Here is a 19,062-nt window from a genome sequence, read left to right as displayed (position 1 = left end):
GACAGAGTGCACATGCTTCTCAAAATTCATTTCTCGGGGTCCTACTCCACGGCGGCAAATGACACCATTCTGCCTGAGGCCCTAACAACTAATAAAAGTAAGGTGGGAACCTTTAAACCACTGAAATCACCCGGAGTAGATGGCATTTTCCCAGCACTAATCCAGAGAGCCCTAGAAATCATCTTAAAGTCTGAGGGTAGTAAGGGGGTAGCATAGCCCTGGGATATATACCAAGAACATGAAGACGGGCAGAAGTGGTCTTTATTTCAAAAGCAGGTAAAAAGGATCGTTTTCACCCTAGATGATCTTTCAGAACAATTCGCCTAACATCGTTTATACTCAAATCGGTGGAGAAGGTCATAGACATGTTAGAACGTTCTAAAGCGTAATCCCTTACATCAAGTTTAACACGCTTATGGGGCACGACTCTCAACTGAAACTGCTTTACATCAGCTGACACATGTACTACGGGATGCTACATAAACAAAAGAAATAGTACTGTTTGCGTTTTTGGATATCGAAGGAGCATTCGACAACACATCGCACACAGAGGTACAAGATGCCCTGAGCCGCAAGGGAGTGACAAACGCCCTGGCTTTCGGGATTTGAAAAATGCTAGAGAGTAGGCAAACAAAAATACCGACAGGTACAAGTTCTCTTGTCATGAATACTACTCAAGGTTATCCATAGGCCGAGGTACTATCGCCGGTTATGTGGAGTATGGTAACGGACGAAGTCCTGGACGTGCTAACAAATACTGGAATACAGGTCCAGGGTTACACGGACGACATTGTTTTAATCGGTAGGGGCAAATATAGGAGAGCGTGGTTGTGACATATGGCTTGATTCAGCAACTGATTATTTGGTACACTGACGGATCCTTCCTTTGAGCCAATGGGTAAGCACACTAGCATATTCCAGGCGGAAATATACGTCATAGACAGATGCGCCTCCTTTAATTTCCCAAGGAACTACAATGGGCAGAACACTGTTATCCTCACCGGCAGCCAAGAAGCAATTAACGCACTTGGGTATATCCAGGTGAAGAGAGATTGAATATACTCGGTTCATTCAACAAGGTCTACATACTCTGGGTGCCGGGCCATGTTGGGTTGGAAGGCAATGAGGCAGTGGATGAACTAGTCAAGAAAGGAGCAGGGATGGCCTTTATACGCGCTAAATCCTGCTGTGGAATCAGAGCAGGGTTCATGGCTATGGCTTTAAAAAATAGAGAGGAACGATGGAGGGAACTATACTGTACAGGCCTACCAGGAATGGAGTAGTCTAATGTGCTTATTGGGGGATACGAATTCAAGGGCACAAAGGATTGCTTAAACCTCATCAAAAAGAACCGAATCATAGTGGGAATTCTCACTGGTCACTGCAGACTAAACTATCACGTAGGAAGCTAGAGATATCTACGGACATTGCCTGCAGGTTCTGTGCGGAATGTGATGAAACTTCTGTACACGTTCTGGGGCAGTGTTAGGCATTGGTGCCAAGTAGATCGAGGCATCTGGGAGAACATCTTTAATACCAGATGCAAAGTTATAAGATCTGGATGTAAGGAACATATCAAAATTCCTAACGGTTATTGGTTTGCTTGAGATACTATGATTAATAGATGCACTATCACCAGTAAAAGGGGCATAATAGTTCTTTAAGGACTGCGTGCGACTTCCCTTAAAAGAATAATAATAAATTAATAATAATAAGGTGGAATCAGCAATCAAAGGCCGATGTTGAGATGCAATGGTCTCATAGGAAACGGCTTTGCAATCAGTGACGGTGATAAAACAATGCATCTTATAAAGATGTAGTCTGTTTGCGCTTTCCTGTTGCCACCATCAAATGTAAGGAGACAAGATAATCGTTTGACAAAACAAATACGAATAATTCTGACGCCTTCCATCAAGAACCTTTTCTAATTTCGCGGTAGAACCAGAATTCGTCCTGCCGCATTGACTGAGGTGAACATTCTACCATTTCTCCGAGGATTTTTACTCAATGACGCTATCATTTTTTTCCTAAGCGGTGGTACAAATACATTTGGTTGGTAGATCTCTTGCTGGGCCTGTCGCCAAGAGAAGTCAGATAGGACTTATCATAGCGGAGTAACTCCAACTACATTACATTCTGGATTTGATTATCAATTTTTTATGTTCTGTAGAGTAATTGGAGCCAGTAATCTTGATATGTAGAAATTGTTTGTTACTTTTGAAAGTAGTTCTGTTTTTGAAGTTGGTATCAAATCGGCATCACAATTTAGTTAATTTTCGTCGTTTTGTTTTTCTGACGAGGGTTGCCTGCAGGTAAGTCACATGTATTGATATCATCTCGTTTACTTACGGGGTGGTGGGACCAGTATTTCAATGAATCTTTGACATCTAATTACTTCCACAAGCTACAGCATTCATTATTAAAACAGAATATATAGCAATGTCCTCATAAAGCTTCAAAACATCGCTAGTAGTCTCGCTACCAAAGACCTTGAAAAGCAACAGCGAATTAATATTTATTAATTCCTTATCTAATAACGTGCGTATTTATATCCAAATCATCTAATTTCAGAAAATGAAACCACTAATCGCCTTAGAAATTATTTTGCATATTTAACAAGTATCAATTTGGAATTCACCAAGGCTCATTATAAAACAGACACTAAGTACTGACGAGAAAACTTTCCTCATTTCATGAATGGAAATGATGATGCTCCTTGCAGGGAAGCCGAGAAGAATCCCCTGCAAACGAAGAAGTTGGCGAATTTTTCAGTACGAAAAAAACTTTTGGTTCATTGGTCTTTCTTTCAAATCAGGACGGATGAAATTGATGATACTTCTTTGTTTTGTTATCGATGGTAATAGCATTGCAAATGTAACTGGATAAATGTGTCCTTGATTTAGAGGCGGCAGGATTTGGACGAAGTAAAGATAGTGGGCTTGGTCAAAACGTGTTTTATTGACTTTATCCTGCTCTCATTTACTATGAGGTGGAGTGTGGAGTGCTTACTGGGTTGGCCTTCAAGGAAGTATCATAATCGAAAGACATCTACTTAAAGTGAGGAACGAAGGAGATTCGTAGCTGAAGAAAACTCTTCTGGGGAATCCTCGTTTTAAGTCTAAGGAAGCGGGAAAATTATTAGTTCTCAGCTGTTTTTCTCATTGCCTAAACAATGTGGAGCCCGTCACCCTGATTTTCGCAATGAGCGATGCTCAAGTAGCAAATCAACTAGTATTACTATGTCGCCTTTCCTGACGAACAATATACTTTATTAGTTTTGCCTCTCCTTTATAATTGAGTATTATGGTAGCATCTGAGATATTTGAAGGAAGGCCTAAAATCAGAAGAGACCTTTCAAAAGGCTTAGGGCAGACCTAAGCCGTCAGCATCAGAGCCAAGAAAGTGGGGAGCACGGAAGTCAGTCCGCAGCAGGGAAATGCTCCCAAGAAACCTAAAACCAAACCCAAGAGACGGCAAATTGCGAGGCGGACACGGGTGGAAGCCGAAGCTAGGAAACCCGCTTTTAACTATGCTAATGCAGTAAAGAGCATTCAACTGGTCATACTGCCGAAAGTATTTCCGGAGCACCTAGTCACTCGCGAGGAGGAAAAAATTGATGTCGACACCATTGTCATGGAGATATGCGAGGAATGAAATAATGAGCTCGTATCCATCGGCATATGCTTTCGACAAGGTCTTTTACTGGAAGATAGCGCGACGGAGGACATGGTGGACTGGCTTAGACGACCGAAACCTGGAGGCAATTACACGTCTTGTTTGCCTCATCTGGTATAGATGTGGTGGCATACTTGTACTATCTGGACACGTGCACAGGGAGAAACCGAGGAAGGATACTTCGGCAGCACATTGAATGGAGAGCCTACTCTCGTGGAAGCCATAGAGGCCAAAAGTGCAAGACCGTTTAAGGAAGCAGCCCTGCTACCCACAGAAGAGCAGAAACTGGACGAACTTCATCTATATTTTCTAGGGTCCAGTTGGACAGCGGAACGCAAGGAAGTGCCATGACAGAGGAAGAGGAAAATACCCCCCATTGAAAAAGAACTCCAAGCATTAACGGAGCCGATGGTCCGCACTAAAATAGCTCAGGTAAACTTTCACCACGCAAAAGATTCATCTGCAGTAAGGGCAATTTCCAAAGATAATATTGGAATAGTGCCTGCTCAAAAACCCTAAGTGCAGGTTTGTGGTCTGCAAGTATGAAGTGTGCAGATAATTTGGGATTCCTCTTATGAAAAACCTAGAGCTGGCATCATTCTCAAATAAAATACATATGTCTTTTAGAATTCCTAACTGAAGACTTCGTGACGGTCCAAGTCTCACTGGAAGTCGGGAGATGAAATCGAGAGGCCGCTGTGGCATCAGCATACTTGCCAGGAAACGACACCCGGATCCCATAGGAATTAGTCGTTATACAGACAAAGTTTTGTGAGAGGAAGATGCTACCACTCTTCTCCGATGCGATGCCAACATTCACCATGGGCTTGGGGAAGTAGCGACATTAATCGAAGAGGTGAGTACCTTCCGGAATTCATCTTTAGTAATACGTTAGAAATGCCTATGGGGAACATGCCAAAATTTGTGACCAGCACCAGGCGAGAGACATAACGACATAACGAGACATTATGACGAGCGGCTTAGTCAAGAATTGGAGGGTGTCGAATGAGCTTTCTATGTCCGGTCACAGAATAATTATATTCGACATTTAGGGCAACTCGCAATTGAATAGACTAGTAAGTTATCCCAAGGAAACAGACTGGGACTCCCATATAAAACACCTGAGTGACAACATGGCTCATCTGCAGGTAAGCGGTGATATCAGGAGCAAAATAGATTTAGAAACAGTGGTTGAAGACCTCAACAAAGTCCCACCATGGCCACTAGCTAACTGTCTAAGACAGTCAGGTAATCAAAGGATATACGCTGGGAAGCTAGCCAGAATGAGAATGGAGGTGCGAAAATTCTTCAACCGGACAAAACAAACCGAGTAGTACAAAAGGGTACTGACCACATATAGTAACGCCAACAGGGTAACAAAAGAAAGCAGGTCTAGGGATTTCTGTGAAGAAATAGAACAAACCATAGAAGTATCCAGGATATATATAACTGTGGTCAAAAATGAAGCAAAATCGTCTGTGTATCTGAAGAAGAAAGATGGGATATTTACCTAGAATGAGAAGGACAGGATGCATCTGTTTTTCCCTTATAGTTGTAAGGGTCAAATCCATCATATGGTTGGTGTTATATCGTATCCTTCCACGTAACACTTCGCTTAATTCGTACAATATTTAATTGCTTGTCCTAAAATTTACGCTGTGATTAATATTAGGGACAATTGGATACCTTCCGGAAATTTTATTGTGCTTTGGGTTTTTTTTTCACTATAAAATGGTTCGACCCTGCAATTTAAGAATACACTCAAAGTCCACGACAAAACTTGCATGAATGTCGGATACCACTTCAAGGCCTTGCTTCAATATGGATTGTTATGCCAACCATTATTATTATTATTATTCCGAGTTTTCACAATCTTTTACCTAATACTAGTACGAAATGCCAAACATTCAGGCTCGAACGATCCTACTTATTTAAATTATAAAATCGCGCTGGGGATGGTGGCCGGTGGTAAGTCAATGGAAAAATCCGTCGAGATTCCCCCACAACATCGAGCACGTATACAGAATGGCATATTTGTGCATAGTTTGAACCAAACTGTGTGAGAGTCCCAGAACATCAAGGGATTTAGGTACCATACCTGTAGCTGACAATATTATGGAAACTACAACCACCCGCTTGAGACGCCCAATTTCTTTAATTTCCCGAACCAGTGGCTCATAGTTCACCTTCTTCTCAACATATTGCCGTTCAATGTTGCTATTATGGGGGATAGCAACATCAATAATATACGCGGAGCGACCCGTCTTGTCAACTAACATTACGTCAGTTTTGCTGTCTGGTATGTGAGGATCAGTTAGAATTTGCTGGTCCGAACACATGATGTAAGCAGAACTACTAATACTGCCTGCGGCTCATATCGGTAAAGCGGACATGCTCCCGTGATCAGCCTATGCTTGTATGCAAGGTTTTGATGGATGAGCTTACATGCACCATTATGCCTGTTCGTGTATTGCACCGGTGTCATAACAGTGCAGTCGTTCTTTCATGATGAGTTTTTATAAGCTCAAGTGGCGGCCACACCGTCCTGAATGGCACATATGATATCCTTCTTCTCAGCAAAGAGCTCCCCAGCAGACAACCATTGGTTCGACAAATACAAATCGACAAATGGCTGCCAAAGACAGTTCACGTGTTTACCGTGCATTGCCTTCGACTTCTATTCATCGATCCGCTCTTGGTCCGACTTCACCCCACTGAGAGGATTGAAAGATCGATCCTTCAATTTAAGTGGAGTCAGCCCACAGTCTGCCTTACAGACAGCCGCATGAAAGGGACTCACCTGTTCTTTGCTGTAAAAACAAGCACGCAGCGAGTCGTCTTGGCGATGATGTTATGCCGCTACGTCAACCACGGCAGTACCTCCGATGATTCGAAGCAGGTTCATCAGCTCCACGGCAGAGTTTGGATGATGCATTCGGAATTTGGACAAAGTTGTCCGTATCCGCTGAGCATCCCTCAGATCACCAACTCGAGCATGGGTTCCTTGCAGAATTCTTAGGTACTTGTAGAAGTCTATCTCAGTCATAGCTTCGATGTGGAGGTCACCAATTCTATATCCGGCATGCGGCTCGTGATGACCTTTGCGGATAAACAAGTGCGTCTAATCCATCCGAATATCACGGCTGAACATTTCTACTATTAACAACAGACTTCTAATTTGATGTCATCTAAGTACATCAAGTATGTCATTCGTTCGCATTTTATTGCGAAACCATGCCCTTTAGAATCATTCAGTAGCCATGAAAGGGGGTTCATTGCCATACAAACCAAAGGGGACTGCAATAATCCCTCTGGGTGATACCCCTCCGTATATGGATCGGCTCTGCGCTATTGGCACCCTCAGATGAACGCACTGATAAGGTGGTGTGCCACCCTTCCATGACTGTCGCGAAAACTTTATTATTTTCGGATCAATGCAATACAGATGTAGGATATCGATTAGCCAGGTATGCGGGACGCTGTCGAAAGTCTTGGCATAATCGGTATTGCAACTAAAGAGGTTTCTTTGACCTCTTGTTGCCGGTGCTGCAACTACCAAGTCGATGATGAGTTGCTCTTTGCAACCCCGTGAACCGACGCGCCCTTCTGTTCCTCGGACAAAATGTTGTTGGTCTCGAGGTGCGCATTGACCCTTCCACTAATGATGGGCGTTGTGAATGTTTAGAGGTTTGGTAAGCAAGTAATCGGTCATGTGTCTGCGGGGTCTTGCATCGTGTCCTTTTTAGGGATAAGGTAGCTTATCCTCGCAATGAGTAAAGATGGAAATTCCTTCGGCCGACTCATGACCTGATTTAACGTGCGTGCCAACCGACCATGTATATTGGTGAACTTTTTGTACCGGAAGTTCTACACCCGATCCAGGCCTGGGCCTCTTCATTTCTTCGAGCTGTTTATGGCTCGTTGAACTTCCTCTTCGTTAACATCCGCAAAATTTATGCCAGGAGTGTTGGCATGGCTGGTGCCTTCGGCGATGATCCGCTGGGTATACCGGGCGGGTAATCCCCAAAGTCCGCCCCAATATTCTTACCCTTCTCTGGGCGGTTGGAATTTGTTGAGTAGTCTGAAAAAAAGTCCGCTGGTTCCTCGCATAAGTTCCATTCTGGACATGTCTGGAGTGACTCTCGTTATACCGTCGTAATCGACTGGATACGAGAGAAAGTTTCTGCTTTAATGTGTCCAGAATTTGAGCTACGGGTGTTTCATTGGGAATGGCATAGTTTTTGTAAACCCTCCGCGCTTTATTTTTCATCCGCCTGCTGACATTACCAGTGCTGATTTAAATGGATACGTCTAGCAATGTCCTGCCTTAGTGAGTCCCGTCGACGTTCCAGATGAATTTTCCATGGTGGATCACTTTGGTCACTCAAACCAATAATTTGAAAGCGAATCTTCTGGCCGTGCAATTTGACAGCCGTAACTGCACCACAATACACAAGTGATTGTAATTGCAGCAGGAACATATTAGCACACAGTCGAGATGCAATCTCATCATTGATTTGAGATAGAATTCTAGGAGTTATTATTATGAAGGAGTATCCCAATTTTACAGTGCGATGAACAACGGAACTTCCGATATAATGCAGAAGGATGCTTTTTATAGGCAATTATAGGAAAGGTGACTTTGTGGTCGTGATGGGTGATTTGAATACAAAGGTGAATTCTGACAACCTCAACCATTTTCCGCAGAGCTGACGCTGTAGCTCGGCATTTGGAGAATTATCTTGCTGATCGGAAGAGAAACCCGCCTGTGAATGTCGATAAGAACTGGGCTGCCATCGGAAATGCTGTCATCACGGGCGCTGCGTAAGATGTCAGCTTGTTCCGAAAGGGCGTCATAAGATCTAGCTGACTTAGGAAACAAGGAAACGGATCGATAAACGGAAGGGGTTGATAGCTCTAGTGACCACTGCAAGTTGCAGCGTGCGTGACGTGCTCTAACTACAACACCGAACCAAATTCCAAGATGTTCAGGGAAACATGCATCGTTACAAAAGGGACTCCATTATTGCACTGGTCACGAAGTGGAAGATGCTGCAGAAAGGAATGATTTCAGAAGTGTGTATCGTATCACGAAAGAGCTTGTATTTGGCGTGCTCTATACAGGGGGGGGGGGGAGCATTCTTCTCCGATCTGCAGTCACCTCTGTAGGGGCGTGAACGTTTATGAAATTTGTAGTTCGAAGTTTGTGTCCGGATATTATTATTATTATTATAACAGCAGGTTAAATTTTTTGGCTGGCGAAGAAACCTACTCCGAGCTCTTCTCCTGGAAACCGTCCCTGTCCAGCGCATCTGCTATAACGCTGTTACATTAGCCCTATATTGGGACAGGGTATTTGCTAACTAGTTGGCAGCTCCATCATTCGCAAATCGTTATTCCGTTGTCGTTCGTCGTTGTGTAATCCGTCCAGTCCGAGGCTCCTTTTGTGGCGTCGTAACAAGTTGTTTTCCATGTAGGCTTACCAGCCCTACCCAACCCCCAACCTGGAGGACCAGTTGGAACAATTTGTCCATGTTTTGGGTGCGGGGGACTCGTCTTCGTCCTTCTCCGCGGTGACCACTTGCTGGTGGAAATAGGATTTGGTAGTAGAGCTGTTGGTGTTGGTTCAGCAGGCGTTTCGCAGTTTTTACACTCCATCGTGGGTACCAATCCACCTTTCGCCTTATCACCTATACTACCCTTTGACCACCAAATTTGCTAGGCTTTATACTATTTTTCTCCTCTGATTTTACTGCTCCAAACTTCCTTAATCTGTTGAATTGATGTATCTTTTACAAACGTTCTATGGGTCTGATGGACTAATCCGCCTCTAATTGCTTCACTTGCCATACGGCCTTTTATAATACACACAACGCAGATGCTTTGAAAGTCTCCCTCGCGGAGCTCACAATTTCGTTTCCTCGATTCTAAGACAATATCGAAGTTGCAACGCCCACTAAAGCTTGTTCCTTTAAACTCTTCTTCCTACAATAGTTTTAAGCATATTCTGAAGTGTTTGTTTTCCCCTCTTTCTGAGGACAGGAAATAATTTAAATTTGCTTTATTTACTGTCCCCTTAAATAAGTAAATAAACAAAGAGTTAATCACACGTCCTCCAAAGCGAATCCCATGCTGCATGTGTTCAGCTGTTTCGCAAGATATTGTATAAATCAATAAGTGTTTCGTAATTATCTAAAGCGATCCACTAGGGAAAAGTGCAATTGCTAGCATACAGCATAAAGATGTATCTGGGTTCACATTATAATTTATGAGGAAGACGAGATAAAGAGGCTAATGATCATTATAATATTTGAAAACGTGTATAATTAAATAATATTTCGTTTTGTGATTAAATTTTAATCAAAAATTAAAATAATCATATATAAATGAGCATTGAAAACCCGTAAGTGATTTTGTATATTGAAAAATCAGAATGGGGTATAAGAATTTGAAAGGAGAAGGAACAAGTCGGGAAACAGTAAGCTTGACGCTTCAGGTATAAAAGGTTTTGTGTTTCCCTTTGTGAGGAGCATACTGTAGTTCTCCATTGGCTGATAGCATTGACTGGAGATATTTAAATTGATCAGTGCTGTCAGCTGCAGTAACCTGCTTAGAACTGAACGAATTAAATATCTCAGGTCAATGCTATCAACCAATGGAAAACTGCGTAATGAAATTGGTGTTCTTTGTGATAGACGTATCAGCAAACGTCTAAAATCTAAAATTTACCGCAATGTCGTCCGATTGCCGCTCTCTATGTTTATAAGTGTTAATAATAATAATCGTTGGCGCAACAATCCAATTGGATCAGGGCCTTGAAGTGTGTTAGAGCACTTCATTCAAGACCGTAACGGTACACTACGCTCGCTCGAGATTATTTCCCTGATCTGACTCAGGTACTCGTTCACAGCTGAGTCGACTGGTATCCGACGTCAAATCAAGATACAAATTCGACTGCCACCAGTGAGATTTGAACCGCGACCTTCTCAATGACAGTCTTGTGCTCTAATCACTCAGCGATCCGAACAGTTATAAGTATTGGTCGACTATAAAAGACAAAGAACGGCGTTTTTCCGTAATGGAGACAAAGATGTTGCATTGCACTGGTGGCGTGATACGTTTTGATTACATCGGAACTGAGGATGGCGTTGCACCGATCGTGGAGAAACTCCGAGGAAGACGTCTTCGATGGTATGGTCACATAATTCACGTTAACGGGATTTGCTAAGATTGCTCTAAACAGCGAAGTCAATGGTAAGCGAACAAAAGGCCGGTCGAAACAACCCTGACTTGATACGCAGGATGGGCATTTAAAAGCCTCGAAATTGCATCCAGATAAGGCATTTGATAAAATAAAATGGCGAAACAGATCGCCTGACACAGACTGAAGAAAAGGAAGAAGATGTGAGGAGCGACGAGTTAAAAATAGTTAAAAATTCCATTGCCCTATATTTTCTAGAAAGCGATTTAAATAAATCATAGAAAGCCCTGTATTGATAATAGTCAACCTCATACGCTTCATACTCTGAGTTTACTATCGTTATCAGATGCGAAGAATTTAACCTACAACAGATACAAACAAGTCGGAATACCGGAAGCTCGCGCTTCAGGTATAAAGGTGTTGTGTTCATCTTATGTAAAAAATTTCAACGCACATTTTTCTATCCGTATATAGCGACAAATCCAACGTAATCTTTCATATTTTTCCAAACTACAAGACATACGTACATATTACAGCCATAGATATTACACTCACCCTAAACAAACAAACTGCCTATTTCCGAATACTGTACACATATATGCACGTATATAAATTGATCGTTCCCATATTTCCGATTTACTTCTTATATCTATTTGAATTAGGCACTACCCGCAAAGTTCATTAGCACGCATATATTATATACCTACATACACACATGTCTGGTTGTCAAATAACTAAAAAAGTAATTCTCTGTGAACCAATTCATAAGAACTCATTTCGTTGTGGTATTGAGGAATTGATATGTGATGATGACTTCATGCGGGTTGTAGAGTGCACGAAATTCACAAAAATTGTAAAGTTTCACCCCTATAACTTTGTTAATAATAGTTGGATTTTCTTCAAACTTGACCAAACTGTGCATTATGTTCTTCATTATACGCATGCCAAATTTTGTACTTCCAGAATGAACACAAGGGGGGTAAATTTCTAAAATGTGGAAATATATTATTATTAAATGTATTTGTGCAGATATCAGAACCGGATATATTTTGAGGCCTAGATTTCGTAGAGATGCATAATTGTTATTTTTTTTCAGATTTTTCAGTTGGATAGGTTCTGAGAACGAGATCTGTTACACTTTTTGGAGGTCATATTTTGAGGCCTCACTCCCGTATGTTTCACCCAACATCAAATATTGAATCAGTTTCGAAAAGTACTAATTGAGACCTTTCATTTGATACCCCACATGGCTACATTATGTGAAAAAAAAATTTGCACCCTCCATTCACATGTATGGGGAGCCCCCCCTTAAACTTAACACAAGATGGCGCCACTGCATGTAAAGGGAACACCAGATTACATACTCTCACCAATCTTCGTGACAATCGGTCTAGCCGTTTCCGAATAAATCGAGTGTGACAGACAGACAGACAGACAGCAATGCAAAAACCTAGACAGTGGAGTATGGGTCGCGGATAAGAGCGGAAAGGCAGCGATATGGACATGCGGAAATCGGACCATAGAAGGAACCACCAAGATCCTCGAGAATGGCTTCACTAGAGCAAAAATAGGCGGAATATCTATTTACAGCTGTTATGCGGCTCCAAGCCTTACGACAGAGGAGTTCCATTCTTTGGTGCAGAGGCTAGCAACAGATGCACACAACCATAGTCCTAAGATAGTGGCTGGAGATTTCAACGCATGGGCTGAAGAATGGGGCAGCCGAGAAACGAACGCAAGAGGACGAATATTACTTGAAACTCTTTCTCGTCTGAATCTTGTAGTGGCTAACACTGGATGCGTGAACACTTTCCGTAAGAGAGAAATGGGGTCCGTGATAGATGTCACTTTTGTTAGCGATGTTTTAGCTAAGGAGCTGCAGTGGTATGTCAGTGACGAATATACACATAGCGACCACTAGGCCATCATTTTTGAAATCAGACATGGTCAAGGAATGAAACGGTCTCGGACGAGAGCTGAAAGGTGGGCAGCCAATATGTTTGACGAGGAGATTTTCTGAGAGGTTCTGCAGCAAAATACAGCTCTTGAAGGAAGCGCAGAAAATAAAGCTTCGCAGATTGGCGAGAAGTTGCGACGAGCATGTGACGCATCCATGCCAAAGTATGTTATATCACAGAAGCGAGTTTCGAACTTTTGGTGGAATTCTAAAATCGGAGAATTCCGCAAGGCCTGCCTCAAGGCCAGAAGGCGCAGTCAGCGAAATAGAAACCGATCTGGATACGAGCAATTACATGAAGAATATAAAAACGCTCGGAAGAAACTACATGTGGCCATCATCAAAAGTAAAAGCGAACACTTTAAGCGACTGTGTAATGAAGCTGACACGAACCCCTGGGGTGGCGCCTATAAAACCGTAATATCGAAAGTTAAAGCCAAACGCTCCCCACCGATCTCTTCTCCTACTCTGCTTGATGAAATAGTAACGGATCTTTTCCCACAGAATGTGAGTACCGCTAACCTTCCCACTGTCGACGTAGACACCACCGAAGTTCCCATGGTAAGCGAAAAGGAGGTCCTCGAAGCTGCGGCTAAAATTGTTGGAAATAAAGCACCTGGCTTGAATAGCATCCCCAATAAAGCTCTGAAGGCAGCAGTCCAAATAGCTCCAAATATGTTTGCCGAGGCGTTCACCACATGCCTTAAAGAAGGAGTATTTCCTACACAATGGAAGAAGCAGAAATTAATTCTAGTCCCCAAGCCAAACAAACCTTTGGGTGAAGCTTCGTCCTACAAGCCGATATGCCTTCTAAATAATACTGGCAAACTATTCGAACGAGTAATCTATATAGCAGATTAATTCCAATTGCCGAAAAGGATGGCGGTCTCTCAGTTCGGTGTTCGAAAGGGGAGGTCTACAACGGATGCACTTGTCTTAGTAGCTAACACAGCTAGGACCGAGGAAGCCGAGCTCTATGCAAATGAAGCAGTCTATGAGACTAAATCCTGGTTAGAGAATGCTGGTCTACAGCTCGCAGAGCATAAGACGGAAGTAGTACTTATTACCAAGCGGAGAAAGTGCACTTCCATAAAGATCAAAGTTGGAACGCAAACAATTTATTCCAAGCCTTCACGTAAGTACTTAGGTGTAATGATTGACCAGAGGTTGAATTTCAGATTGCATGTGGAGGGTGCAGCTACCAAGGCATATAACATCGGAGCGCTGGTTGCGAGAATGCTACCAAATACAGGTGGCCCAAGGCCGAGCCGTCGACTCCTTATTTCAAGGGTGGTCAGTTCGATCCTACTGTATGCAGCCCCAGTATGGGCAGATGCACTGGAAAATATAATAAATAAGAAAAAGATTGGAGCTGCGTATCGCATAAGCGTACTCCGAACATGTTGCGCTTACAGAACAATTTTTAATGAAGCAGCTTGCGTGATAGCAGGAATGATCCCGATTGAGATTCTGGCGAAAGAAATACAACGACTTTACGATCGAACGTACCTCATCGGAGAATCTCCTGCCCGTCGGCGACAGTTCGCACGAGCTGAAACTGTCGCGGAATGGCAAGAGAAGTGGGACGAGTCAGAAAAAGGCCGTTGGACTCACAAAATCATATGGGATATCCGGAAATGGATCGAGCGACCTCACGGCAAAGTAGGTTTCGACCTAACTCAATTCTTGAGCGGACACGGAGGCTATCGAGCATATCTGTACCGATTTGGGCGCGATGATTCGCCATATTGCCAACAATGTGCAAACATTCCAGAGGACGCAGAACACGTCTTTTTTCACTGCCCCAGATTCGAAACCCAAAGGGCTGCATTAGAAGCTACAACCGGGGAGCACTTTACACCCGAAAACATCATGGAGCTTATGGTGAAAACCAAGGGGACATGGACCGAAGTTGAAAAAGTGATTACAGCCATCGGAAAGAAGCTTAGGCAGGAGGAAGTCATCCGAAAGAATGAACGCGAGAGGAACACGAATGTTGTGTTGTTTCACACAAAACCTTAAAAAGGGCTAGGAAGAAGTAGTTTCTTCATTAATGGAACTTTAATATTTCATTCAAATGTTAATTATTCTCATTAATTATGACGTCAGCATCTTTTTTATGGCTTAGGATGCGGTGAATTAGCAGGAAATTGATAAGTTTGAACTATCTACCTACCTACCTACCTAACTTTGACACTAATAGTCGGATTTACATAAGATGTGGCATGTGTATGCACGATCCAGTCCTCTATGTATTTAGTACTCCTAGGATGAACTTAAGGGGGGTTTTCAGTCAATTTTTAAAAGTTGGTAATATACTATTAATAAATTTATTTAAGCAGATACCGGAATGGGACATCTCTCGGACATTAGATTTCACATAAGTGTTTTACACAAAGCCCTAAAAAGGGCTGGAGAGAAGTATTATAGATTCTTCATAAATGCGATTTTAAGGGGGTCATCCTGTGTGGGGGCCGTTTTTTTTGGCCTGTTTTGAAAAATTTTTTGTGAAGAACTGGAGAAAGATAGAAATACGAATTTTTCACCATTGATATATTAATATCTTGAGTATGCATAGTAATTTTTCCAGTCCGATCACATAGCTCGTTATTGAAATACAGAGCAATTTATACACTCATCTCCAAAAAAAGGGGTTTTTCTGCTGCCACGCTAGAGGGCGCTGCGATAATCTTAAAGAAAAAAGCAAACGGCATTTTAGCGTACAGATTTAACTACAGTCCCCAAACTAGGATTATTAAAAAATATTAAAAACTAAATTTTTGGTGCGTGTTAAACTTTTTTTTTTAATTTTGCCGTTTTTTATGGTATCTTCAGTGAATAAAAAAAAAACAACTGAATGAATCGCGATTATCCTAGTTTGCGGACTGTAGAAATATGTCCTAAATAAGTCATGAAAATTTCAAAAAATTTGGTTGAATAGATTTTGGGCTATGGTGGCAGCCTATTTTCAACATGCGGTTTCGAGAAAAACACATTTAAAGAGTAGAATGCGATTTTTAGCCAACTTTAACTGACCATTAAACTGCTATACCTAGTCCATGAACCTTACGCTTCTTGAAGAAACACATGTTTGGCCTCGGCTTCAATCCTTGTGCTTTTACCGATTCAGTCATTCGAACGTCTTTCGGACTAGCAAGCGGCTTATCACGTGTTTAACACTATAATTTCCGAATGACTCCGAATATCAAAAAATCACTTTGCCCATATATTTCACACTATATATAGATACAATTGACGCCAAAAAAAATCGATTCCGCGGATCCGACACACGGGATGACTCCTTAATATTTCACCCGAATGTCAATTATTCCCGTTAATTATGACGTTCATGATTTTTGGCATGTATATGCATGTATACCCTCGTGCAAAAATTAGTCACCATCTTGATTTTTATCGGATTTTTGGGTTGGGTAGTTTTCGAAAATGAGTCCTATCTCACTTTAAGTGCGTACATTTTGACTCCTTACTCGCGCACTTTGCAATTCACGTCAAAACGATATCAGTTTCGGAAAGCACTAATCGAGACCTTTCATTTGATACCATACACGACTATATCCGGTGAAATTTGTTTTAAATCCTCCCCTTTAAACTCCACCTAAATTTATGTCACTCACTCTATGCAAGGGATTTCATAGTTCCCATCTGTCCACCAAATTTCATTCGGATCGGTTTTGCCGTTTTGGAGAAAAGTGCGTGTGACAGATGCAATGAATCGATTTTAATAAAATTTTGTTTTACACAAAACCTTAAAAATCGTACATATAACCAAAAGGATCTGTTCTTCAGCAGTGTAGGACAAAAGTGAAATCAAATTACCGACATCACGAATACTGCACATTCCCTCCTCGAAGACTCGAAAAGCTGCATTTTATACTCTCTATTCATCAAACAATATTTCAATTTAAACAAGACTTTATTTACAAAAGGACTAAAGTATCTAACAAGAACAAAGTGATAAAATAATCCAATACTACCCCTTGTATTCGCCTATAAGCCCAGACAGAGTAATTCGTCCGAACTCCTTAAAGTGTAGCCGGTCATTTTCGTTGATGTCGTCGATCAACTTCTCCAACTTAATTCGCACGGCCTCCGCCACAATAGTAATGATGCGGTCCTTGAACAAATCCGTAATAGGGCGTAGGATTGAGCTGCTTAGTTCCCTCATAATCGGAATGTATTTCAGTTGGATGTCGATATTCCTGCAAAACAATGCGATTGTACTCTTTTCTATAAGTGAAAATTTGAAAATCAAGTTGAGTGTCTGGTAAATGGGAATCCAATGTTGGCACACTCCTCGTTCAAGATGAGCCCCACTCCCGACGTTACAAGTGTGGCTTTATTGGATCCGCAACGAAGGATGGAGTTGTCGGAAAATCGATGAATCGACGCAGTGGCTTGAATATCAATGACAATGTCTTTATTGAATTTTCAATTACTGTCGTCGGATTTTTATTGTATTATGTGCCATTATGTCGTCGTCCTCCACGACGTTCGTAAGACACAGGCAAAATGGTGACAGTATGCGTTGGAGCCAGTCCTGGTGGCAGTTTTGTTTGAAATATCCGAAAGCCATGCCCTCGTTCAAACTTACTAATGGTTACGTAGGTATCGAGGGACGGATTGGTCCAGAACTAGTCGCAAAAGCAATCAAAGTTAGGAGCTTCCCGGCTGCAGTCCAAGAAGGAACTTTTCAAAATTTAACTTTGCTGGTTAGTTGGCCAGAAAATTAAGACCCTTCCTGGAGTCATGGTTTATTCTCTGAACTCTGTTTCCATCCACTGAACAAAGTGCCTTCTTGCAGCACACACCATACATTGCCTATGCATGTCAGTGAACATGGGAAGATCAATAGAAAGTGAAATACTTACCCGAACGATATTATTTGAAAATTGTTTAATCGAATATTCGCATCCTCCACTGAAATTGAGAAGTCTGCTGCGAGGATGGTGTCTTGTACTGCACCACCAACTTTCCCGCGTACTTGAAAACCAATTACAGCGAGCTTATAGTCGTACACGAACTGAAAGGGAATTACAAATTGAAGCGCTATAATTTCGCATTAAATTATAAAATTATAAAAAAATAATTTCACGTCTCAGAGACGCATTAATTAATGTCAAAAATTCGAAACTGATTTATTGTCCTGGGGGTATTCGCGTCTGAACCATCCTGAAATGATTTATATTGACTCGATTGTGTGGTAAAGCATTATTTTTGTGAGCAAAACCGTTGGAAATTAAAATTAAAAGTCACTTTTATATTATGCTGTTTGTAGTTCAGTTATTTTTCTCATTCAGGTTTTCATGATTTACCAATTTATGATTGGAAATGTAGGCCCAGGTACACAAGCAAATATCACAGAGCATATTCGGGAAGAAAACTTATTGTAGGCTGTAAATGGAATGCTCTCTTTACTGACGAATCATTAGCGAAGTAACTACGCCGTCAAAAAAAGTAAGCAGTGTACATTGCTACTCAACATTATTCCAGCTGTTAGTGGCCAACAAACTATGTCTTAAGACGATAGCGAAAACTTGGGCGCTATGAAAGAGATGCGTGGCGGAAAAGCGGGAAGGACTGGTCCACGTCTCCTGTTCCGTTTCACTTTTAGATACAATGGGAAAGATGCCAGAAAAGGCAAGTTATAATATACTATTTCCGTTTATCAAAAAAGGTTTTGTTTCATTATCGGTGTGATTGGGTGCATGGGGCCATACTATCAATATCCGCATTGGTGACCACCAAATCTCCCCAGTTATGATCGTGCCAAAGCAGCAAGGGCCAGCTCATGTTAACAAATATGATACCTAACTGTCGGATCAAAATTCAGTCGCAAAGTGTCCGCTGTCAAAGTGCGGGGAGGAGGCGAAATACGGAGAAGTCAATTGCAAACTGATACCGCTCCCGGACTGGAGCGTGTAATATTCAACTATATGGAAGTAGGTAGGAACGTAGAAGTGACCCTTCGGAGGAGTTTAATTACTGATCTGATGCACCGTTTTGAATGATTGGATTCTGTTGTGACCAAATCCTCCATCTTTAGAGGCATCACTTTCCCCTTCGTCTTCTAGAGTCAGCGGCTATCAAGTAGTACGAGTAGATTCCACCATTCTAGCTAAAGACTAGCCTGGCCAATCCATCAGCCTGTTCATTCCTCCGTATCTTTTTATGATCAAGAACCCACAAAAGAATGACTTTGAGCATACCG

The 19,062-nt window shown here is 41.9% G+C and overlaps 1 protein-coding gene across 2 annotated transcripts in view; it reads right to left on the bottom strand.

Moving 5' to 3' along the window:
• Nucleotides 1-16,748: 16,748 nt before the first annotated feature.
• The window catches only part of LOC119659421, a 171,896-nt gene continuing 169,582 nt past the window's right edge, over nucleotides 16,749-19,062 (bottom strand). For both annotated transcript variants that reach the window (XM_038067496.1, XM_038067495.1), the window contains 2 exons: nucleotides 17,723-17,874; nucleotides 16,749-17,053 (listed from right to left, as the gene is read on the bottom strand). In XM_038067496.1, the coding sequence (XP_037923424.1) occupies nucleotides 16,825-17,053; nucleotides 17,723-17,874 (381 nt within the window). In that variant the 3' untranslated portion in view covers nucleotides 16,749-16,824. The remainder of the gene's footprint in view (nucleotides 17,054-17,722; nucleotides 17,875-19,062) is intronic.

Source organism: Hermetia illucens, chromosome 6 (assembly GCF_905115235.1).
Source record: "Hermetia illucens chromosome 6, iHerIll2.2.curated.20191125, whole genome shotgun sequence".
NCBI lineage: Eukaryota > Metazoa > Arthropoda > Insecta > Diptera > Stratiomyidae > Hermetia > Hermetia illucens.
This window is presented reverse-complemented; position numbering and strand designations above follow the sequence as displayed.